General features: G+C 37.7%; 1 protein-coding gene across 1 annotated transcript in view; it reads right to left on the reverse strand.

The window, feature by feature from the left end:
• Positions 1–16,500, reverse strand: part of ANO10 (anoctamin 10) — a 126,815-nt gene that overhangs the window by 30,112 nt on the left and 80,203 nt on the right. The window contains exon 11 of the mRNA XM_009324167.1: positions 13,961–14,077. Coding sequence (XP_009322442.1) covers positions 13,961–14,077 — 117 coding nt within the window. The remainder of the gene's footprint in view (positions 1–13,960; positions 14,078–16,500) is intronic.

Genomic DNA, 16,500 nt, shown 5'->3' on the forward strand with positions numbered 1-16,500 from the left:
AACAGGACGCCCTTCGGATCTCGTGCTCCAGCCACTGTTTCACAGCAACAGAAACCCCATTTTTACAAATGTTTCTTCTCATTCCTCAATAATCCAATCTTTAGCCGAGTGGATGGCAAATACTACCCGAGAGCATTCATTAAGGAGGAAGGAAAAGGAAATGTGTTGTGCGGTACTCATCTACTTAACAAAAAAGCTACAACTTTTGAAGAAATCTTGTGAAAAAGCAATTCTTATCAATTGAGTTATTTTTCTTCACTGATATCAATGCAAAAAAACCAAGGCGTTTTGCTCTTAAGAAAATTAGTTCTATTTGTCTTTTCTAGGATAGTTAACAGTACATATTGTTTAATTTTTTCAACCATGTTTGCTTATAATTATTTATAGCTTGCAGAAAACAGGATTTGTAAAATAAAGTCTTTCAGAAAACTAAAAGTGTAAATGACTTGAACTCATACATATTGGTCAACAAAAATTTTAACTCGTAGCACACTTGTAAGAGAACATCCTCGTTTTGCACCAGTATTATTATATTGACACTGACAGAATACAAAAAGCATAGGTAATACTGTAAGTATAATACAACTAGCATTCTTCTTAAGTGCCAGCTGTAAGAAAGTAGAACCACTATCTTGTTCTTGCCATTGAAGTTGGGACCTTAATTGTGAGATACCCTCTCTTTAACCTTGACAACAAAAATACAACACAGAATTTGAATTAAAAAAGTAGCATTTAGCAGCAGCATGCCTAGAAACACACTCAGAGGATACAAGATAATTTGACCTAAAAAAGCTAAGAGGCTTTGGGCATTAAAGCAGACTCTCAAATGTTTATCTTAGTGCAACAGTTTTGCCCTCAAAGCTAACAGATATGATTAATGTTTGCTGGAAAATGTTATGCACACAATATACGAGTAGGAAGACAGTAACTTTTAAATGCATCTACTCCAGGGAAAGCAGCTGCCTATATTCAGCTGAACTTTTAAAAAACTGCCTATTGCAACTATAAAGATGCCTTTAAGAAAATAAATAAAGGCATACAGTAGTTACAAAGGAAAGATGTAACTCAACTGTTAGGCAGAAAGCACAGGCTGCAGAAATCTGGCTATGCAGTACGGAGGTGCTGGCCAGAAGCCCCTAAGCAAAGTGCCCCCCTTGAAGCGCAGGAGATCCCAAACAGCAGAAAGATTCAATCGCTTAGTATTTCTGAGCGCTCCTGTCATGAAACAAATGCTTGACCCTTCTACACATAAATGCCTGTGGTAAGAAAGCCAATATAGTTAATTACTGATGGAGTATTTACTTTAAATTTATATTTAGAATTAAATCAAAATTTTAGATGCACAATACGATTTTATAGGAGTCACACATGAAAATAACAAAATATATTAAGCAATATAAAACTATTTCTCGTCAATGAAGTATTTTCTTTTTCTACAAAGTTAACAAAGTTTGGAAGATGGACTTTTAAGTGTCCCAGTCCCAAGTGATAGAAATGACCTTAGCCATTTTAAGAAAATAACAATGTCACTTGCTATGTTGCGGTACAACTGCTCGGCATACTTCAAAGACACAACAGGCCATGAAATCAACCACTGCCAACTCCTGCATATCTCATCTAATGACAACGACCAAACTGACAGTTCTCAGACTTTTCAGTTTTTGGCAGATTAGACAATTTTCCATGAGAAAAGGACAGGAAAGTACACTCAGCACCTAATATCCTCCGTATGGTGGCAAGGAACAGATTAGGTAAGTTGATTCACGTACCACACCATAGTGGAAGACCAGAAACTACAAGAACCTTGCCAACTCGAATTTTCCCAAATTTGCTGATCAGTCTGGCTTTCATTGTGTTAGCAAAATATTAACCTGGCCTCCAAGAAAGAGGACTCTTTGCACCAATTCACATTATTTGGCCGTCTATACACAAACAGAGGGAAAAAAGGAGTTAGCTAAAGCCCTGAAGCACATGATTTGATTATACTAATTGTCTTAAAGCAAATTTGCAAGCATCATTAACAAGCCAAAAGCAAATCAGGCCGTCATATTTTGCACAAAGCCCGTAAAATAAAATTACGGAAACTCAAATTCACAGATTCCAGAAGCCAAAAGGACCGCCATGATAATTCAGCCAAATGCCTCCTCTCATATGTAAAAGCTAAAGAATTTTTCCACCAAACCTGATTAGAATATATTAAGACGTCTGCAAATAATCAACCCATGTCCTTAGCACCGAGAATAGTGAGTTGTAGCACTTCTTGCCGAAGGACACTGTGGACCCTAAAGCTAAAAATGGTTCAAAGGGAGACAGAACACCACCATGGAATAGAAAATCCCTGAAGATTACTAAGTGCAAAGAAACCGCATCTGGCTTAGAAAAATCAGAGCTAAAAATGACTGGAAAGTAGGAGAGTTTTAGGAGGAAGCACAACACCTAGTTGCCATGCTTTCCTGCTCTTTCCTAGACATCTGTTTGTGGCTGCTAGTAGAGGTGGCATACCATCTTTGATAAAAGTTTGGTTTGTCCCTGATATGCTCCACTTCTAATCTGGTCCAACATTCACCTATTTTCACAGATAGAGAATTGTGCCTACTTTATGTAATGTCTAATTTCAGCCACTGGGCCACATTACGCTTTTATCAAGAAAGTTAAAAAGTCTCCCACTATCCTTCCACGCACTAGTAAATACGTACATAACAAGCCATCTCTCAACCCTTTTCTTGACAAGCTAAATAAATTGAGTCTTATAAGGCTCAAGTCACTAAATAATCTCCCCTATATTATGGCAGCAAGGGTTACAAACTGCTGGTTCAGACTGTCACATAAGTCAAGAGAATCATTTGTACATGTATTAAAAAGAACTGCTGATATTGGGACAAAATGCTTATAAATGTACCTATGGTAGATACAGACGTTCTTCCCATACACACATCTTAAATGTGCATTAGCCAGAAAAACTATCAGAGCTTAATCTCTGCAGACTTCCCTATCTCCTGCATTCTTGGTATGGCATCACAGCTCCTTTCTGATTTCCTAATCTTATATACCAGATTAAAAAAGGCCCAAACCAAGTTCCTGTGGTAATACAAGTGCTACCTGTCCCCTCCTAAGGAAGTTAGCAGATTGCTTTGGTGGGACATACACACAAAATGGAGAGAAAAGCAAGTCAAAACTTCTTTCTGACTGACACCCCATGCCTGCTTCCAGCTAAGTGACTCAACACAGGGACACGGTCCTGTTGCCTGATCTGGCATGGGGCAATTTCCCTTCCCCTTCACAGGCAGAGCCTGTCTTTGCTCCTTCCTTAGGAACTGGACATCCTGTCATGCTCTGTTAAGGGATCAAAGCTTCTGCAGTCCCTCATCATTTACCAGTTTCATTTCAGTCAAGTAGTGCCCATCATTGAACAACATATCTCCACCATGGTTACACAATAATTAGTGAAAATATTACTTTCCTCATTTATAATATCTATGAAATACACAGACTAAATTTTGCTGGTGCTGTCCCGCCACACATGTATATTCAATTTGGAGTTAGAGCGCCTACATCTCTACTAGTGACAGAGGTAGGGCTTTTTGTTTTCACCCATGCATGGCATGTTTTTACAAAGAAAAGCTCACATATTCAATGTGTCCCAGAAAACAAATAATGAATTTTGTTTATTTTAATCCTCCAAAGCAAATAGGAAAAAAAACCCCCAAACCTCTGACAGTGTCACTCTGGGGGAAGTATTTATCTTAAAAGTATGACCTTTCCTAGCCTACAAGGAGCTTCAGCTATACCACTAGCTCAACATGGGGATGTTGGACTGGATGACCTCTAGTGGTCCCTTCCAACCTACGCCAGTCTATGATTCTATGAAATCACAAACTCCTAAAGGTCATGTTTAAACATAGTCTAGGTATCAGTCCAGATATTGGTAGAGGGCAATATTATTTAAGACATCATAGCGAAGTTCTTTATATTATGGATACAGCAAGTCTTATAAAATGTGTGTTGACACAGAACAGGTATTTGCTAATTATCTATGAACAAATGGGTGGTCTCTGTTCTGATACAATAGAGATACACGTCAGACTTGATTACTTCTCAACTAACACAGATAACATGTAAAGTTTGCAGCAGCTTTCTGATGCACTGGAGTTAAAACAAATAAACACACCTTTGTTTGACCAAGATGCTTCACATCCATCTGTTCACTTGGAAGGTTTTCCTCAGCACAAATTTTACTACATGCAAATTTGTGAATTACCACAAATTTTGAGAAGCAGCAAAAGAGAGCAAGTGGACAAAACTGAGCTCCAAATAACATGCATAAATTACAAGAATCTAAATGAAATATGAATTGATAATTTGTTCTAGAAAACCACGAGTAGCACAAAAAACCCCAAGCCAAAACCGAAATGCTACTATATGTTGTTCAGCTTGTGGGACCTCAGTGGCTCCTAGGGGACAGTAATTTGACTAAGAGTCAATCACTTGCACTGCCTGCCAGGCAGGTGTCCCCCGTAAGACACCAGATGAGCCAGAGGCGTTCAAAGCCTGAAACCTCCTGCAATGCAGTCTTCTGTCTAGCTTTGAAGAAGAAAGAGCAACAATTCCAGTCATCCTCAACTAGATAAGAGGGCAAGGGAGAGGAAAGTTAATGCTTGAAGATAATTCATTGCTAACACTGAAAGGGTTCACAGTAAAAAAAAAAAAGTCATCTTAATGGACATGGCTAGCGCAGAGCAGTAGTTGGAGAGCTAACCACACAAATTGTCACTGTTTGCGTGACAGGGATCCAAGCCGTGCAGGATAGGGTCCACTCTGTGATGGTCAAGGGACTGGTCTCTGCAAAAAAAGATCCCTTATCAGATTGAATCTCAAGCCATAGTTGCAGCAGAAAGTAGGGGGAAAGACGGTGCTGGGAGTGAATTCAGTAGGGGACAGATCAAAATGTCTGTAGAGCACGTCTCGTCTCTTACTGTGCAACACAGTCCTTGACTGTACTGAGGGATGTTGCTGCCTCTGGTGAATTAGGCGAAAATGTTCTGTATCTATGTATACACCGTTGACACTGTTTATGCCTGGATTATTTGTACATATCTGTGATTATTAAAAAAAGCTGTGGCCTACCCATTAAAATACTGCACCTCTAACTTACACGTTCAGGTCAACAACACAGACTGAAAAATAAGGAAAATAATACAGAATGAACATAACAAGTGCTAATTTTTACCTTGTCTTTTGAAAATCACCCATCTCAATAAATTTTCAACTACATCAACTGTTCAGATGCTGGGGGAAGGTACAGAATTAGATACTTGAAAGTGCAAGCAGCAATGGTCCATGAAACCACCTTTACAAAGTACTCTGTGATGAAAGTTTGAAAAATATTTGCGTAAGGACTACTCTAACACACAAAAAGCATGTGCTACTTAAGTTGTATATATACCATATTAAAGTATTCATGGATACTGTGCAATTTAAACAAAATTTACACATATAAACCACTTATTTTTCTTTTTATGTTACTCAGACAAGCAATTACATCTCATTTCAGAACAAAAATTATCAATCCATATATATAGCAAGGACTTGCCTATTTGGCATGCGTCTTACCCACCTCACTGAAATGGCAGATATATATCGGAGTGCTATTTCTCATACAACAAAAAGTATGAGTATTCAAGGCGGCACCAGTAGGCATACAGACTTTTTCAAGTTCAAAATGAATAAAACCCCAGTGGCTGCATAGGCAACGTATCATATTCGATACTTGTTCTTAGAATCACCACAATCAGGCTGCACAGCATGTGCGAGGACTCAGTCATGGTGCAAGTGTCATCACTAGCAACACACGGACATGAACCCACTTTTAAATTTTTGTCTCTTTTTTAGGAATTCTGTGGGTTCCTGCTTTTTGATCTCCAGCTAATCTCAGAAAGTTCTCCCTGTAGGCAGGATGACAGAAAAGCCATCTTAAAAAAAAAAAAGGAAAAAAAGGAAATAAAGAGAGTTTATTTTCTTTATAGTGGGTGGGGGTGTATAAATCAGGTAATATTTAAACATCTAAAATTTGACTGAAATCATTACCTCTGAAAAGTCAAGATATTTGCTGTCTTCCTGCTCATAGAGAAAGCTTTCCAGAGTCAAGTTTAATTATTTCAATTAAACTAGCATTTATTTTAAAGGCTTATTGAAGGCACTGGGACCTTTTAAGGTGGCATAGGGAAAAGGATATTTAAAATGGGATAGGCATGTAGGAGTCCACAGCTGCTTACAACAAATACTACTTTTTTATCACCAAGTTCTATTCAGTTCTATAAAGAAAGTTTCATTATCAAATCATGGTAAGTGCAATCTTTTGGGATTCTTTTCTTTTGAAGGAATTTTAACAAGACATTTTTTCTCTTGCTCTAGTCCTTCACCTTCTCAGTAACAGGCGCAACCATTATTTAGAAGCCTGTAAACTACAGAGATATGAATGTCCTGTTGAAAGCTGGTTACCAGAGTTCTTGAAATCAGATCTCACTGTGCACTTTACTCTCATTTGTATGGGAAGTGGAATAGCCTCTTCCCCTGTATTCAAACCAGTCGGCATATAATTGGGATCCCCTCTGGGTTCTGCAACTATGAAAGTCTGATGTAGCTGCAGTATTCTTACAGTAGGAACAATTTTAACCTCGTTTTTATCCTATCCCCTTACTCCAGGTTTCCTTGTTGAGATCGTATCTTGTCAATGATCTGGCATGTCAGGCAAAAAGGGAGGGCTGAACTGATTCACGTTCATTCCATCACCAGGCTCTATGTCAGGATTTGAGAAAAGTAAAACAGGTTATGTTTCCAGAGAGACTTAGCTGTTACAGAAACATAACTCGATGGACAATTTTACCCCTGGCAATAGTCACAGAGAACAAATGGATTGTTGGAAAAGAAATTACACCTGCTGGGAAGTTGGTGCATTGTTTGTTTCTGTTGCCATTAAGTGCATGCAGAAGCATCACTTACCATCACACTATACTCATTATCTATTTAAAAGTTTATATTTATACTCTTAGCTCTCAAGGGTCCCATATTTAAAAGTTTAACTTATCTGCAAACCAGACAGACTTGGTGTCATCTCACCTTCAGTTGAAAAGCCACAAATGAGGACACAAAAACCTTCTTCCCAAATGAATGGGCTTTTGGTTTTACTTTTTTTCCTTAAAGGATCACAATTTATTTTGGTTTTCCTAACACTTTTATATCGAAAGTAATTTTCAGAAACATACTCTTGAGGAAAGTCCGGCATTAAAGGAATTCATGTTTAAAATACCCTGGCAAAACTATGTTTGAACACAATCTGTTCTCCTATGACTGGGTGCAAGTCCTTCTATGCTTAAAAAATTGTGTTATGAAAATGTAATGCATCTTACTTGCATTATATCCCTGCTGCTACCAAACACATGCAAATGTTATATTGACATGTCTGAAAGTATTCACTAGGGAAAAACTGCATTTGCAAAGTTGAATTAACAGGTCTGGACTCTTAAAAAAACCTACAGCAAACAAAAATGATTGGTAATGGTTCTATTTTAACATCACCTGTGAGTTATGCCTTATTATACAAACCAGTGGAGCCTATCAAAAAAAGTGCAGCCACGCATTTTTGCTGAAAAAAATGAGTTGTTAATTTTTTTTTTTTTTTAAAGAAACAATACTATTTTTAAGGCGTTTTTTTGGTCAAAGCATAAAGCAAGTGTTTTATTTCATCTCATTCTGTTTTAACCTAAATTCAATGTTTGAGCTCAAGTTTCACCAGTCTTTCTTACAGGTTGTTTTGCAAATCTTTGATTATTTGAATGAAATCTTTTCATTTCAGCTACTTGCCTTTCCTCCTGTCTTGACTGCAGCCTTGTGTTTGCTCAGCATTGCCAGCGAGCACGGAATGAGCTTCTCCTTTTATTACCAGCGCTGTTTTGAGGGTAGTCGTGAAGCTACAGGTAGTCCTTTTCTGAGCCCTCTAATTCTGGTAATTACAGCACTGAATGAGGCAGTAATCCATTGAGTTTGTTTCAGCCTCACACAAACTGTCTTCAGTTCCCATTTTGCAAGATAAATAAGCAGGACGTTAAGCACTAACAACTCATGTTCTCCCAATGCTAAATGGTTTAAAAAAAAAAAAAAAAAAAAAAGTCCTGTTCTCTTCCTTCCCCTGCCAAAAAAGGAGGGACATTTCTGAGGCTAACTGCCAGTTCAAGCAGCTATGTTGGCCCATCACACCCATGGTAATATTCTGAGACAGATGACATGTTAGTAAATAGAAAATCTCTGCAAGAACAACAGCTTGAAGAGGTGCAAGGAGCAAGCACAAACGTTGCCCAGTGCAGAAGACCCTTAAGTTAGCAGTATCCCTTTGTTTTGCTCTAAGCTACAGAAAGCTGTTCTCAGAGAGGCTAAGCACTCTGACAGCACAGGGGCCAGATGGGGCAGCACACTCCAACTTAGTGTAGTCCTTCTGGAAAGGACATCATTAGTGCTAGTGGGTACCATTCCTAGGGGAAATGGCAAGGTCCAGCCATTGCAGTCAGCACCAACAAAGCTTTGCAATTATTAGAGCTGCTGCAAAGCAGTGATCTGCAATGTTAAAGCACTGAAATTACTTGAAGCAGAAGATTTTTACTGGAGAGAACAGCAACTTTTACATGCCAGAATACCTGTAGGAGCAGGGAGAAAGAGTTGAAACTTTCCATATGACTGCACCGAGGCAAAGAGACACCTGCCTCTTTCTGTCATTGTCTCACCATCCCTTTCAAAAAGAAGGTGATTAACACACTATTGTGTTCTGAAGAAGCCTTTGGTCAACAAAGATGATGGAGAGATCAGTCACAGCATTCTCCAGTTCCTGCATTTCCTGGAGAGGGAACTGAGACACATCAGACTAATTTCAGGAAAAGGATGACATTGCTGGAAAAATCCTAGTGAATGCTGCACCTACTGTTGCTTTGGAAAACTTATTATTCTGCTGGAAATCATTAAGAAGCACTACTGACTTACAAACACTTAGATCTCACTTTAAAGCAACTGAAGCAATTGTTTATGGATATGCAGACTATACCACCACCACTAAGCAGTTGTATGTAGATGGTACAACCACCATGGGAGATACTGTATGAAAGAGCAAAAGGTCTTTTTGCCCAGCCCACTTGGCCCAGGCTGAACGATGACATTGCTTTATCTCACTCTGAAAAGAAATACACCAGGGAGGATAAAGGAGTCATATTTTCATGGCTGGTGTTCAATAAGCTTGATCCTTTTCATTACTGGCAGTTGAGGAAGGACGACAACTGTCAATCAGCTGACCGGGCCCTTTGCTCACGAGCATGTTATCTATCTGGAGTCTCTTTCTGGTGGAGCATTTACAGACGGACACGAGATATCCAACAGATGGACACACTTCTTCAGAGGAAGCACTGAAAGGCTTCATTTATCAGAAGGAAAAGGCATTCTTGTTAAAAGATACTGGCCACCAATGGCTAGAACACCTTAAGAAAGGAAGCTAGAGCACAGGGATGACAGGATGTTTATAGATTAGGTCCCCTTGGAGGTAAGGGCTGGGGGTGGGGAGGGAACTGGGAAGGGAGGCACAGAACAAAAAACCCTCCACATCTGCATTTCTGCTCCAGCTTAAGGACAGTTTTTTTCCCCTGTAGTTCCTCTGAAAAAGCAAACTCTTGCACTAAAATTTATTTCTCTATTGTTGCTATCAGGGCTATGTTTATTTTACTGAGATAGCGAAGGAGATGCTATAAGGAAAAACATCTTTGTCCAATTTATATAATTCAGATTTTTTTAATGCAAAAGTACCATAAAAAACACAAGCATTTTTATATCAATAAGCTTTTGTTTTCAGAGCTAATACTGCTGCTGTCTAGATAGTTGTACTTTGTGAAAAGATACACCATTCCCCACCATTTAAAACTTTATTTTTCCTTGAAAAATGGCTACTAGTTATACACCATGCTGGAGTTGCTACTCTCTGTATTTCATGCTCAGAAAATAAATCCATGAATAATTATTTTCCCCCAATTTGTCTCTTGTTTGCTTTGCCTGGGTCCAGTTTCAGTGCAGAAAGAAGGTATTAATCTGATGTTTGCCTCAATCAGAAGAAGGTAACACTAGGAAGATCTCATAATACCTGAAAACATGACTGTAATCTAGTCCACAAAATGCAAGTTATGCTGTTTAATCTGTGGTTGTCTTGTGTTTCTGGAACTTAGACCTTTTATAAGGATAGACTGCTGACCCATCTCCAACCACGAGGGCCTTTTATCTATTATTAAGCTTTGACCTGTCCAGAAGCTAAAATGCTTATCAGTGTAGCTTTCACTGTCACTGCCCCAAAAATGCTAGATAGTGTCCTCACACTAGTTCTACAGCATTGGTCCTCACCTACGCCTGTGGTAATTCCTGAACCACTGAAGAATTAACTGACTGTTCCCTTGCTGCTTGCAGGCACACCTATACTTGGTCTCTCTTCCTTAAAATAGGAACTAGACAAAAGAGCATGGCATGCTTTTGCACTTGCAAGAAATAGATGCAACAGAGCAGAGTACTGCAAAGAAGCAAGGGGAGTCTCAGGCACCTCACCCCACTTTACTAGCTAGCTACTTCCCTAAGAAGGATCATGATGTTCACCAGAAAAAGGTCCATCACCCTAGCAGCAGACAGTACCCACTTCCAGTTGCCCAGCATCCAGGCTTCCTTCTGGGTGAGAAAGAAACTGACAACACTTTAGGGAGTGTGAATGCAATCGCTCCTGCTCCTCTTCCAAAAATCTTGATCCATATTCTCTTTAGTCCTCTATTAAAGAGTTCACATTAATTTATTCTCTGCCCCAGCCCCCGCAGAAATAAGAGTCTAACCAGCCTCCTCTACCATTCTTTACGCTGAAGCACATCAGGGAAATTTTGAAGCAGAGTCTACAGATGTAGCACATTCTCCAATTTGGATTCAGAAAGGTTAAACTATTTTGTCTTGAGTTATGCCAACAAACTTTGTTATGATACTTCCGGTCTATCCAAAACAGACCAAATTATTACAACCCATTCAACAGTCCACTCCCTTTCAACAGTCTTAACACAAACTATGTAAAGAAATGTTTAAAAGAAATATTTCAGAACTTCCTAAAAATCTTTCTTAAAGTTTGAGAACTTCAAAACAAGACTGTCATTTCAATATAATTTTTTTTTTTTTAAATTATGGCATTTTGCACCATATCGGAGGTTTTATCAAGCTCTAATGATGATCGTTCATCTCTATTAGGGAGCTGAGACACCATATTCCCTAAAATCCCTTTCAAATAGACAGTAACTCAGTCTTCAAATGGATTTGAACATAGAAGAGTTACAGTCCCTGTGCACCAGGTTAAAAAGCAGCTAGCTTAGCATTAATGAAAATGTAAAGGTGCTCACACTGTCTAAAGTGAAGGATCCCAAGCATAATCAATACAACTGTTCAAAGCAGCTGTATTAGATTTTCTCCCTATGCACTATATACAGAGCCTAATAATCTATTTTGGCATCTTAGAGGTTTACAGTCTGATACTGTTAATACCCTTCTAATAGCTACATCCCAAAACAGCAGTACTCTAAAAGCTCACATGGTAAAACTCAACGGCACGCATGTCTGGACAGCATCAAGAGAGGAATGTGATGCATACTTGCACAAAAGTATATAAACCAGTTTCTCTGTAACATGTGATCCCACAACACATTTGCCCCAGACTTTTATGTCTGTTTTTTTGAACAGTTGTTTTGGGGGGTTTTGTTGTTTTTTGCTTGAAAGATATACAGCTTAAATTACCATGACGACTCTCAGTAACAAGAGCTTGAAGATGTGCTTCTAAAATAAATGCTTCCGTATCTTTTTGCAGCGCCGATGTATTACTTTTAAATGCAGACATTTTTCACTCAAAAAACTAAGGCACCAGAAAAAAAGCCCAAATCTCTGTATGTCTATGGGATACATAGCACAGTATCAAACAGAGGAAATCTAAAAAGGTGATGGTAGATACTTGTGTTTAAAGTACCTACTGAGGCACCTAAAAACCAGCCAATATTCTTCCTGAATCCTGTAGGAAGACTCAAATTATTAGGTGAGAACTGCCAAGCTTCTGGTTCTTACTGAAATTCAGACTAACTTTTCACTACTGAATTAATGAAACAACCCTGAAGAACTGGGGATCAGGCATATATTATTGTAGGGAATGAACAGACGCAAGGACAGGAGATGAAGTCCTAACTGCTGACATGCACACTCATACTGAAAGAGACTCTGTATATATTCCAGTTAGCACATTATGACCAAAGGTGACTGTATTCACTTGATCTTAAGGTTCCAGTGGATGGCCTAGTTTTGCCTGTCTACAAAATGAAAACAGATAAGGAACAACTAAAATAGAAATGTAATTCTGTTCCTTTTAATATTATCTAAAAAGTACATGAGATCCATGACTAGCTCCTGGTAATTTCATATTGACATACTAGAGAAAGGCAAAACAAAACTATCAGGCATTAGATTCAATTGTAATCTGGATTTTGTTTGTTATGGCTGATTATGGAAGACAGTGCTGACCTCAGTAGCAATGTTCTAGCATCACACAAAACTGTGGGATTTTAACTAGAAAAGGCAGTGTATTGTTTACAGGCTCAGTTTGTCCAGAATTAGGAGATCATTTTGTCACATGCAGCTATGGTAGATGTTTTAAAAAGCAATCTCCAGTTTTACACAAAAAAACCACAGTATAGAGGTTACACACCTGCCCCTGGAGCACACAAAGAAATGGTTCATCTAAAACCATGCACTGCAGTGTAAAAATATCTGAGCTCACAATAAAAAGGTGAGCCAGTCTCTGCAGCTCCATGCTGGGTTTTTTTTTTCTGATATGTAAGCTAGCTTAGAAATCCTATCTAGCATAGTGCAGTCAGAAACTCCTACAGTATGCTGCCATTGCAAAACCTGCTCTGTAGAATCCCTGTATCCTACTGAAGCTAATCCGATTCTTAACCTCTTGTGATCTCCACCTCTCTCTCTCTGGAATCATTTGTTAATTTCTACATTTTCAGTAGAAAAATCTAGTTCCTTATTTTCCTAAATTGCTTTGGAATGCCTGTTAAGTATATTGTAAAATATACCTTATTTATGCAATAAAATGAGAATATTGTATGGACAGGAAAATAAGGCAACATCACCTTTCCCTCATACATACTTAGTTCTCCAACATTTTTTTAAAGTTCAGTCTGTTTACAATTTCTGTTTATATTTGAGCTAAGTTAACTGTTTATTTGCGATGGTATGTCAGCAATGAAAGATATCCTAGTGTTGCAACAACAAACACCTCCCGGGGATGAAACTCGGTTTCACAGAGCCCAACTTCCTTGAAGAAGTGACAATATAAACAAAGTATGTTTGCACACACATGGACAACAGACATTACAAGTTGCTACATTACTAGCCATACCAGAAGTTTCAAGCTGTCTGAAAAGGAAGACCACTTTTCCTGGTGTTGACTCACATACATTGGTGGGTTGAAAGGACAGATGAATCAAACTTCCAGCTCTCTGATCCACTCCTTAAGCAGTGTTGGATTAACAGAAAATGAAGCAGTATCTGAAATGCTACAGTTTACAACCCAATGGTGTAGAAGTAAACCAGCGCTGTTTTCTATTTATTTAATACCCTGTGCTGTACACCGTACTACTAGTGACTTGTTCCACGCTCCACTCAGCCACCCCAGCTCCGCCACTGCAACCTGTGGGGCAGAGGTGGAACAGCTTTAGCTAGCTAATCTTAATATAATGTAAACAGGAATTTCAAAATCCCTGGATTTACATATTTATCCACCTAAAACAAAAGCAAAATCTCACTAGTTTATCTTTCCTTCAGGCCAGCAACACTTTTCACTGTTGTACATGTCAGTTGCTCTTACCTGTTTTTTGAGAGCTTCTAGAGATTCAAATTCCAATTGGGCTAGTTTTATCTGGATATCTCTTGGTTTATCCGGAATTACAAACGCCATGATAAACTTTATTGCTAGTAGCAAGTGCTGGAAAAAAAGTAGAAAGAAAAATATTGTTCTATAGAGTTTGAAGCATGGAGAGAACAGCATAATACTATTTCCAAATTTTAGTAATAGAGGTATAAACAATTGCTTCTTGTGACATGTACAACACGGATAGCATACTATAACTACATTGAGCCTCAGCTACTCCATATTTTTCCTATTTACAGTCATTCATAATTTGAATATAAACACATATAGTTTAGCTTATTTTCATAATAATCCTATTTTCACTATGTACTATAAATTTCTAATTCAATTTTGTATTTGTGATGCCAGATAAAATAATAGCTTTTAAAACATGTTATTGGTGCCTAGAAATTAAATTATGACACCCAGCACATATAGTTTCATAGTGAAATTTTTACATATATATACACACATATAAATTTTATTACATATAATTAGATGCAATTATAACATACATACATGCACACATGTGTGCATGTCATGATACAAATGAAACAAAGCACATTGTAAAAAACATGAACAAACCCAGAATTTCTGCATTAGAGAAGTTATTAAAACCTAAAAGCACTCCTGAGAAAGCATTAGAAGAGAACAAAACAAAATAAAATACAATCTTTAAAGTGGCACACACATGAACAGAAACTTTCCAGGAAATGGAGAGGCATTCCACACATAAAATACCAAATTAGTAATAATTTATCACAAAAGATTATAAACTTATTTAAGAGAAAACAAGCATGAACTTCTGTTGAACCTAGTCATTGACCAGTCTTTAAAAGTCACTTAAACATGCACTATTCCCCTCATCTCACCAAAACCAACTGCCAAACTGTCAAGTCAGTGGTTTTGTTTCTTCTTTTTTGTCAAATATAAATATAATCTAAACAAGAATCATTAAATCTTATTTTATCAAGGGCTGAGCTAACAGTATGCTGCACGTTTGCATGCAGGAACTTGCTCCCAGCTGAGAAAACCCTGACCAATATAAGGAAACACTTAAACATATGTGCTTGACTTTAAGCACGTGCTTAGGTTCCACTGACACGATGATACTCATAGACATGCTTAAATTTAGATTGCATGTCCAAGCTAGTTATCAAATTTCCCTGAATTTTTATAAAATGGAACAGTGCTCCTTTCTGAAATACATTTTGCTGAACTATATGATCTTGACGCACTTGGGCATGTGAATAACAACATAACAGACCAAAAATCCCTGAGATTCCGGAATTACGTGAACAAGAAGCTAGCAAACCCACTACAGACTTCCCAGGAGTGGTAGTGAAACTCTAAATAAGTCAATTCCAATAAAATAAATAAGGAAGAGTTAAAGTAAGTAATCAGATAATAGTTAACAAGTAAGAGAACAAAGAGCCATACATTAAATTATTTTTAAAAATGTATTACAGAAAAATAGTAGGTCTAGGAAACAAACTGTTAGTGCAAGGAATAATACTTTAAATAGAGGTGAAAGGAAGGCTGAAAATTGATGTAACACTAATATATCATCAGTGAAAACCTGAACACAGATTAAGAGGTTAATGAAGCCGTTAGTATGTCCGCTGTGTAACGCAATGGGTAATACCGCATTATTTAAAAAAAAAAAAAAAATTACGTCAACAGTAAAACATTCTCCCACTCATACAAATTTTGTTTTCCCACTCAACCTAATAGCGTCTGCTGCTAAGGAACTTCTCTTGCAAAAAAAAAAAAAAAAAGAAGATAGCAAACAATGTAGGTTTATGCTAGAAATACATAACAATACAAGATGTCTCAGAGCTAGCACTGGAGGAATCTCTTAAATGGAAGAAGGTAAAATGTTGAAGACAATAATAAAAAATAAGACAAACAATACTACGCAGAATAGAGTCATAAGGAATCACAGGTTGAAGGGGAATAACTAATCTATAGATAAAATTTTGGTTTGGAAACAGGAAAATGAGATCAAATTTGGAGTAACTCAAAACTAGATACCAGGATTAGGGTAAAATCTTACACTTAAGGCAAGTGACTGACAGAACTAGCAGAAACTGAGGGATTTGGACAGGGATATTTATTTGAAAAGTTACAATGGATATTTCAGTTGAAAAAAAGACTCAGCATCACAAAATGTAGCTTCTAGCTGCCCGAAGTCCTTTGGACTGGGGTTCACCTCACTTTGCTAAACAAAAGAAAAAAATGGTATTTTTTATCATATTAAAGAGTGAGAATCAAATTTTGGAACTGTACTTGTTCAGCCACTACCTCTTGAAGAGCCTTGAAAACATAAGCCAAGCTAGTAACTTTACAGAGACTTTAAAGTATCTCCAAATCCAAACAATTTTTAAGAAAATAAATCAAAATCATTTCAGGGAAATGTAAATAATATTATGGAGGACAGAGACCGACTGAGTTTTTCCCATTTTTGATAGGGGTGAGGAAGAAATAGGAAAAAACAC

The sequence above is a fragment of the Pygoscelis adeliae genome, unplaced genomic scaffold (assembly GCF_000699105.1).
Source record: "Pygoscelis adeliae isolate BGI_AS28 unplaced genomic scaffold, ASM69910v1 Scaffold25, whole genome shotgun sequence".
NCBI lineage: Eukaryota > Metazoa > Chordata > Aves > Sphenisciformes > Spheniscidae > Pygoscelis > Pygoscelis adeliae.